This window comes from Cenococcum geophilum (genome assembly GCF_001692895.1).
Source record: "Cenococcum geophilum 1.58 unplaced genomic scaffold K441scaffold_3, whole genome shotgun sequence".
In the NCBI taxonomy this organism is placed as follows: Eukaryota; Fungi; Ascomycota; class Dothideomycetes; order Gloniales; family Gloniaceae; genus Cenococcum; species Cenococcum geophilum.
The window spans coordinates 117,726-126,630 of NW_027137561.1; the positions used below are offsets into that span (position 1 = coordinate 117,726).

Sequence of the window (8,905 nt, forward strand, 5' to 3'; positions counted from 1 at the left end):
AGCATCGCAATATTGACGCGTTTTGGTGAGGCTTGCTAATAAAATCACGCTAGCTAGGGTGCCTGCAGCATGCTAACCCAGGCAGGAGCGCCCAAAGCGCCTAATACAAAAAGTCTCTTCTGCTACACAAAGGGATATATCTAACAGCTCTAAAAGCGGTAAGAAGGTAGGACGGATAGGGGGGTTAAAATTTAGAAAATTGGATTTCGCGGTTAAGCTATTTAAAAGTTAAAAAACTAAGACGAATGCCGCATTCTCCGCTTACCTCTAAGCTAGTATATAGTTTCCTAATTAGGAAAAGTCGTTTATAAGTAGTTACTGCTGCCTCCATATAAAATCTTCTTATTATACCTCTTTAGTCTTACTTATAAATAACTAAAATCGTTCTATATTAAACCTACGTTTAAATATAAGCCCTAAAAGCTTCTTAACTTATAAGATTGCTATATAGGTTAGCCTAGCTGTCTTATTCTTTTCCTTAATATCTAAAACCACCTAGTTAAGTATTAGGCTCTAGCTTTTATATACGGTAAGAGCAAAAGCTAGAGTAATTAGAAATTAATGCCGTAAGTAAAAGCCTTTTATACCCTCCTACTTACAAAGTATAGAAAATATAGGGATAACTTTCTTACTATCCTGCCGAGTGAATAGGGTAGGTCCGTTATACCTATCTACTATAATTAGTAGTAACTAAGGCTAATCCTTTTTAATATCCGCGTGTCCCTTCTATACGACATCTTTAATTATACTAATAGTACCGTTTACTAAGCCTAGTTCAACCCAGATATTCTATATTAGTATTACTTTCGCGCCAATATATAGGGCTAGATTCTCTATAGTATCGCACTAATTAGGAGTAACTTTCTATATACCTACACTAGTATTAACTAATTTAATAGCCACTACTAGCTATAAAAGGTCGCGAAGCTAAATAGTGTTATACTTACCTATAGTAACATGTGTGCTATATAGCCAAATTACATTATTAAAGCCTGTAACCTTATTAGTAGATAGACCCTGCTTATACCTAGTTAAAAAAAAGCTTCTAGGTCGAATTACTTATAGAATTACTACGTAGCTCTATAAGGGCGGATTAAAAAGTAGATAGTATACCTCCTATATTAACCAATCGTGTTTAGCAATAAGCTTATTTATAAACTTAGCCACTACCAAACTAAAGGCATAAAGACTATTGGCGTACAGCTATACTAATTAGAGTAACTCCTAGTAGGAAGTTAACTTCTTCTCTTCCTTACTATAATATTTGCCTATATAGTTAACTATTACTAATATACTTATAGCGGGCAATATGTCAATATTTGCCATCCACGCTAGTATTATAGCTATATTATAGCTATTAAGGAGCTTATTATTACGCTATAGACAGAACGTCTAGTAATATAGATTTTAATCCTTTAATATAGCAGCCTTATTATAGAGAGAGCGTGGAAAGTAAAAGCGACACTCCTTTACTTTAGCGGAGCCTTTCTTTAATCTTAAGTAGTAAGATTTGGTGTAATTATAGTACCGTTAAAATCAATTAAGGCAGGTAATAAGAAGTTTACTAGTATTAAGCTATTCTTTATAGTTAAGAGCAGAAGGATATTAAAGATTAGGAGGTTTAAATTAATTAGAATTTATTATAGATATAAAAGTAGCCTAGTACTTAGTAAAAGCCGCCCTTAATTTACCAGTTAATGGGTCTGGCCTTAGGGCTATTAAACTCTATAAGAAGCTATATATATAGCCGCTACCTTACACCTACTATTTATATTAGGACTAAAAGTTAGTACTATTAAATAGACCTATAAGCACGTGCTTCCTAAATAGATTAAAGCGGCAATATAGCTAGTAAGCAGCAATATATAGATTATTATTAAGATTCTAAGAAGCAATCTAATAACACTAAGCCTTATTAATAGCCTTATATTTATTAAATAGAGGCATAAAAGAGTATAGATCATACTAATATAGATTAGTAGCGCTAAGTGTAAAGAATAGAGACCCGCCCTTAATATTTTTAGCATAAGCTATAAGCTTATTTCTCTTCTACTTCTAGTAAGGCCTAGTACCCTTAAGCTTCCATATATACCGTACAATCTTATTTAGAACCTGGTTACCCCTACTACTATTTATAAGATTACTGAGCTTATCTAAAGATAGACTATTTTTTATCTAATCGGCCGTAAAGAAAGCGGGTAGCGTTAAGGGCTTGCTCTCTTATAATCTAATTAAACATATAGTAGCGAAATAAGGGGTAGCGGCCAAACTAACCGTCCTAATACTTAAGCATATACTTAGCGTACGCAGCCAGGGTAACTATATGGCTTCGTGGTATATTAAAATCGGCTTTACTATAAGGAAATAGAGTAGGAAAGGCGCCGCGCATAATAAAGCTGGCTAATCGCTTAGAGAGAGGTGTCTATCGCACAGTAGGAACCTCTAAGCCCACTTATAGGTCTTATTAGTGTTAAACCTCGCGACCTAAAAGCTCTAATTTATTAAGGTTAGGCACTAGATTAGGAACCAAAGTATCCAGTACGTTATTATTAAATTCGCCGTCCAGTGTATTACTACTAAGCTCGGCAGGCAGAGGATTAATAGTAGGAGGACGCTGTATAGGAGCAGTAAGGTAAGCCGTCGGGCCACTAAAATTCAACTCCAACTTATTAATATAAGGTAGCTAATCTAATATAGAGCCATTTTTGGGTAAGCTAGTAAGCCAAGTGCTATATATTTCAACGTTATAATAATTAGGATAATTAACCTTTAGAAAGTAAAGCTATAGTGCTATAGCAGAGCGCCTTATGGTATACCGTTTAGTGAACCACTAACTTAGGTATTCGCCACCCTCTACTGCCGTAGGCCTCACGACTAGTATATTAAGTTCAGTAGGTAGCCATAGTAGCTGCCTCTAAGTCTTTGGTGTATTCTAGCCAAAGCAGCAGACGTAGCCAGTATAGCGATGTTGCTAGCCACGTACACGCACAACTTGTAGGTAAACATATACGCGCGCAATCAAAAGCTCTTCCACTGCGGTAAGTATAGGTAGGAAGCTAGGAACAGGCCCCGGATTAAGCCCATTGCTTTCACCAAATAGGGGGAAAAGGGTTAGATCTTTAAGGCTATCGGCGTCCTTAATGCAGGCTTTGCATACACCTATATTGTCACCCTCCGTAGCTAGGCCCATTTAGAACCACCGCTCCTTGCAACAACTGCACATCTCCATACATTCAGCCTGTAGTATACTCCTAAACTTCTTAATTCACTCCCAATCGACAGCCGAAACGGGGTATAGTATAGCTAAAGCCGTCGCTTATTGCGAGGAAGGTGGTACTAGTGCTAAAGCAGGTATTAGCGCTAGAGTAGGTATCGGTGCTAGAGGAGGTATTAGCGCTGGAGGAGGCATTAGAGCTAGTTCCGGCAAGGACGCATTCAGGCCCTCTTAGATGGCCCTTCCAGCTTCATCTATTGTATATAGCGGAGGAGTTAACGAGTAAGCTTTACTATGCCGATCGAGAATACGGTGCTCCCGTTGTATTGCCCTAATTCCCTTCCGCCGCCGAGCTATTTCAGGGGTATCTTAACTATTCTGGCCGCAAGGTAAGAAGACGTCCTCAGTATCAGTTTTAGGTAAAGCATTTCGCTGGCGCTTTGTAGGACGAGTCTCAGTAGTAAAACCTAGCTGTGCTTTCCGCCTATTTAAACTATATTCAGAAGCCTAGGAAAGTAAGTAAAAGTAGAAGTAATATATAGGGAAAACGCGCCTTTAACCGACACGCCTAACATAGCTTTAAAAGCTTAGTAGATAGACCGTTTTTAATAAAATTAATACGGGGTTGTATTAAATAGCACTTGCTACACCTAACTAAAGCAGGTTCCGCCATAGCTAAGACGCGTATAGTAGTATTGATAGAGATATTAACAAAAATATTAGTCTATTGATATTTTTGATAGTAAGATCTTGAATATTTTGAAGTTCGTCACGTGTATTCTGCAGGTAGATACCACCCGCAACTTTTTTTTAACCTAATCAAAAGCACGCTTGGCAAAAATTTAAACCAATTAAAAGCACGCTTGGCAGAGTTTGAAATTTGGGACCTGAAAGTAATAGACCACTCGTAAACTCGGGTCAATGAACACCGGTATCACGTTGCCAAGATCTAGTTGGACGCAAACCAGCGTGCGAAGGGATATCCCGCCTCAATTCGTGTGGAAGCGCTCCACCGACGGTCAGCCCTGGCGCAGGGGGCGAACGAATGAGCGGATGTCTTCGGTCATGAGCTTCGGTTCCTCGGCTGCTGCGAAATGTCCTCCGCTGGGGAACAAGGTCCACTGGCGCAGATCGCTATGCGCGGCGACGATCGAGCGGGGCCTGTGCATCAGGTCCTTGGGCAGTATGGCAACAGCTGTCGGCACGCTGATTTCGGGCTTGATGTCGTTAGCCAGCGCCATGGGCTGAAGAAATCCGGAAGCTCGGCAAAACAGCTCCGACCCGATAAAGCTGTTCGTGAACCAGTATAGCGAAAGATGCGTGAGCAGCGTATCCTTGTCGAACTTGGTCTCCACGTCTCCATGGCAATCGCTCCAGGCGCGGCGGCGAAGGAGAATCCACGCCGCCTGACCCACGGGGCTGTCGTGCATCGCCCAGGCGAGGGTCTGCGGGTCAAAGGCATTGATCAAGACATGGATGAAGAGCCCCTGGCCTCTATCCTGCCCTTCGACCAGGGCGCGTTCTTCCGGGGTGAAATCGGCTGGGTCGCCGGCGTCATGGGGCACCCCCGGCAGAATGGGGAAGCTCAGATGGACACCAATGACCGATTCCGGATGCGCATGTCCAAGCCGCGCACTAACGAACGCGCCAGCGTCGCCTCCATGGGTGACGAACCGCTCATAGCCCAGTTCCCGCATCAGCCTGACCCACATGCCGGCTGTTTCGACATAGCCTACACCGTTCCGGGGCAGCGGCCCCGAGAAGGCGAAGCCCGGCAGCGAAGGGACGATGACATCAAAGGCGTCTTCAGGATCGCCGCCATGTGCAGCAGGATCGGCCAGGGCCATGATGACGTCCTTGAAGTCCCAGAATGTCCAGGGCCATCCGTGGTTCAGAACGATGGGAACGGGGTTGGGCCCCTTGCCGCGCACATGGATGAAATGAATCGGCACGCCGTCGATTTCTGCGCGGAACTGCGGGAAGCTGTTGATCCGCGCTTCCTGCGCGCGCCAGTCGAAACCGTCCTGCCAATAGGTCATCAGTTCGCGCAGGTAGGTGCCGTTGACTCCGTAGGACCAGTTCTCGTTGTCAAGTTCGGGCGCCCAGCGCGTGTTGGTCAGGCGCGTGCGAAGCGCGTCTATCTCACTTTGAGGCACGTCGATCCTGAATGGCTCAATCTTCATCGTCACTACCCTTCGAACGCAGTCAAAATGCTTCGGCTTCTGTTGTGCGGCTGTAAAATGCTAGGTGCGTTTGAAGAGACAGCACCCACTTTGGCCTGGACCGATTCAGCGGTCTCACCGGCGAGAAGTGTGACCGCACCAAAAATATCAAACACTTGTTTTTTTCGCCTTTGGCTGATACTGCAATGACGGCCGCGCACTGTTGTATCCGAGAGTCAACGCCAGGGACCGCGGGCACGATAGCGCGGGGCCGTGACGTCGGAGGATTGCGAGCTGCAGGCGATTGGTGGGGCGACTGTAAGCGACTTGATTGTAAATCTATGGAAATCAAGTGATATAAATACATAAAAGTAGACGCCTAACTCCAAAGCCTATGACTCAATCTTTGACGGTATCCAAGATATACGAGGGTAGTGCTAACGCTGTCTTGGAGCCTTCCAGGCTGCAGTCTTGTATCTCGGCACAGTACCGGTAGTCGGTTACAGCGACAGTGGGTGTGCTGTTGCGATGATACAGGTGTCTCGAAGAATAGTCAGCGATGAAGAAACTGTCGGCGAGAAATGATCGCTCACAGAGTATTGTGAATGGGCTCACTCGCGTGATGCCGTCGGTAGCACTTATGTTCTTTGCGCATGTGGCGGCAGAACCAGACGAAGCCGCAAGGCGCCGACAAGAGCGAGGGAAGCGAGTCTGGGAGTCGTGCACGTCGATTTCGAGGGGTACGAACCATTTCCCGACGCAGCTGCGCCAGTTTCCTAGCGGAAGTCCCGTCATGCAAAGAACAATGAGTCATTCATGTTCCCCGACGCTAATGCTTTACCTCAGCGAGCTCAGACGTGATTTTTCTTTAGCTAGCGTCGGAATAACATACGCCGTCTTCCGAATTGCAAAATCACGTCTGAGAGACTTTGGATAGAGGTCGGAAACTTGTATGCCGAGCTCATGTGGACAACACCCCAGTACTCTTACCTTGTCAGGGGTATATTCCATGAATCTTGACGGGAATTATATTGTCGCTGATGATACCCGCATAGTCGAACATAATATCTTTTTCTCCCAGTTCCAGTTACGGTCACCAACCTGAACAGCTGCTGCTTTAACCCGAGCTGAAGGTAAAGAAGCCTGAACTGAGGCTGAGCGCGCCTGGGCTCCACACATTTATCGTTCCCTCAATCCGACTGAGGAAGAACGTCGCTCACCCTAACAGGCAGGGGTGGACGCTTTCACATGTGCGTCTCGTGCTACCACACTCACGTCTTCGACTATAGTAACGCGTAAAGTAAATAAATTTAATAAGAAATAATATAGAACAGTAAGAAATGACTTAGCATAGGTGTGGTAACCCTTAATGTAACCTAAAGTAAGGCGCTAGTAATCTTCTAAACTATTAAACAGCTGAACTTTCGGAGCTTGGTAGCAACGAGTGCTCATGAGCTGATAAACTGAATGATAAATGAATGAATTGAGTCTGATGATTAAGTTTTATCTACGACGAATATAGGCCTATATGGTGTAGCAATCAATAAGTGATTGCTACGGAAACAAACCAAAAAAGGAACAAAGAGAATCTGCTTATGTAAGCAGCAAACGCTTGTAACGTAGTCCACGGGCTAGTGACCCACACGGGCCAGCGACTCACCTCACCAAGAACGCGTCGCGATCTTTTTTACTACTGCTATAACTACACCACAACAACAAGCAGCTTTACGCAAAGAAGGTAGGCTTAAACTAGCTATTCAAGCCTACAAGCAAGGCCGTTTTCGAAGCTATAGAGACGCGTTCTTGGTGGGGTGAGTCACTGGCCCGTGTGGGTCACTAGCCCGTGGACTACGTTAGAGAACTCTTCCAGATCCTTCCTCAGTTAAATTGGTCGAATTTGACTTTTTTTTTGTGGGCGCCAAGCCCCCGATTTTCTGCATACTTTTGCAAGAATAATAAGTGATAAATATCTTCTCATTCCATCCATTACTCTATGACTGAATCGTGCAGCGCCAGGTCTTTCCTACTAGCAGGTCCTCAGCCAAAATGGTTTATACAATCGAGTTCGTACGCCATCATCAAGGACATAAAATAACAGAGTTTACGATATACGAGACTGGAACTGCTAGATCCTGCTCATTATTAATGGATACTACTACTGCAAAGCGGTTCGGCTGCAGAGGCTACACCGACTATAGCACAACGCATATTAAATCTCAATGCAAATACGCAACACTAGTTCCGGGATTACTACGCTGTCTCTGGATGAACTCGAAGGGTACCGTAACCAAGGGACTATGGCCGGATCTCACCTTATTCTCTGGCACAGCAAGGCGGTCCGAACAATTCACGACTCCCGTTGTTCATTGGGAACAGCTTGACGAAGATCTTGCGCATACCGGTTTCTTATCGAATTGCACGACGCTAGTCACCTACAAGGAGGAGAAATGGATCTGCAAGAGTCCGGAGGGATTAACTGATAGGAGAGTTTTTCAGTTTCGGGGGGAAATCCGAGTGTTGTACGGACTACCGGCCCACCCCAACGTTCTCGGGCCGCCGCAGTATCTAGTGGTCAGAGATACTGAAGTAATCGGAATGCTACATCCCTACTACAAAAGAGGCAATCTTCGCGAGTTCGTTATCAGTCTGCGGGAAAAGCGAGTCAATGTCAACTTCTTTCTTTTCATGTGGGCTGTACAATTATCGAAAGCGTTCATACACCTTAAGGATAATGGACATGAGTATAAAAATTTCGAGGCCAAAAATCTTGTCGCAAAGGATAATGGAGACCTGCTTCTCATCGACTTGGATTTGTCATCTACATTTAACGGGTACCTGAAACCTCCAGAGTTCCGTGACTACGAGAGGCCAACGCACGACCCAGAGCATANCATGGTTTGGGGACTACACATAATTCTTTGGCAACTGTCACAGATAGTTCCGAATGACCAACACCCAGAGAAGCGGCTCCACGAGGAGCCTGAATTCAGACAACGTACAGATCCGATATTCAAACGTCGGATCCTACAAGGCTTGCAGCGCGATCCTGAACAGAGGCCAACGTTGGCAGAGGCTGCCGAGTACTGGCAGAAGGAGCAGGAGAACTACAGCAAGAACAATCTACCATGCTAGTGGGGTTTCATCGAGGGAATTGGCTCCTATGGATATAAACTCGTCTAATGAAGTAAGCGGTGAACTGAAAGAGGAATTGAAAAGGCTAGAGGAACGCATTAAATTTCATGAGAAGCGTATCTCTGACATCGCTGACGCAGATGGGAGAGTTGAGGGAAGAACTGATGAAAGGGGTCAACATGAGAAGCGTATCTCTGACATCGCTGACGCAGATGGGAGAGTTGAGGGAAGAACTGATGAAAGGGGTCAAGGAGCGCAAGAAGAGAAATATGTGCACACGGATGTTGAAGTGCAATTCACGACGGTGGAGAAAAAATGCAATGCAGAATTATGATAGGGGCTTCAGAGCCTTTGCGAACTTAGTTATCGCTCTGGGCATAGCCGGGTATGTCGCTGA

The 8,905-nt window shown here is 44.7% G+C and overlaps 2 protein-coding genes across 2 annotated transcripts; one reads left to right on the forward strand and one right to left on the reverse strand.

Annotated features, from left to right (window-relative positions):
• Positions 1-4,233: 4,233 nt before the first annotated feature.
• On the reverse strand, positions 4,234-5,397 carry K441DRAFT_536473 (microsomal epoxide hydrolase; the record flags this gene model as incomplete). The annotated part of the gene is made up of 1 exon (XM_067642418.1): positions 4,234-5,397. The coding sequence occupies one exon, from the start codon at positions 5,395-5,397 to the stop codon at positions 4,234-4,236; it is 1,164 nt and encodes a 387-aa protein (XP_067509081.1).
• Positions 5,398-6,960: 1,563 nt separating this feature from the next.
• Positions 6,961-8,672, forward strand: K441DRAFT_155189 (uncharacterized protein). Its single transcript, XM_067640218.1, has one exon. The coding sequence runs from the start codon at positions 7,423-7,425 to the stop codon at positions 8,506-8,508; it is 1,086 nt and encodes a 361-aa protein (XP_067509082.1). The 5' UTR covers positions 6,961-7,422; the 3' UTR covers positions 8,509-8,672.
• Positions 8,673-8,905: the final 233 nt, after the last annotated feature.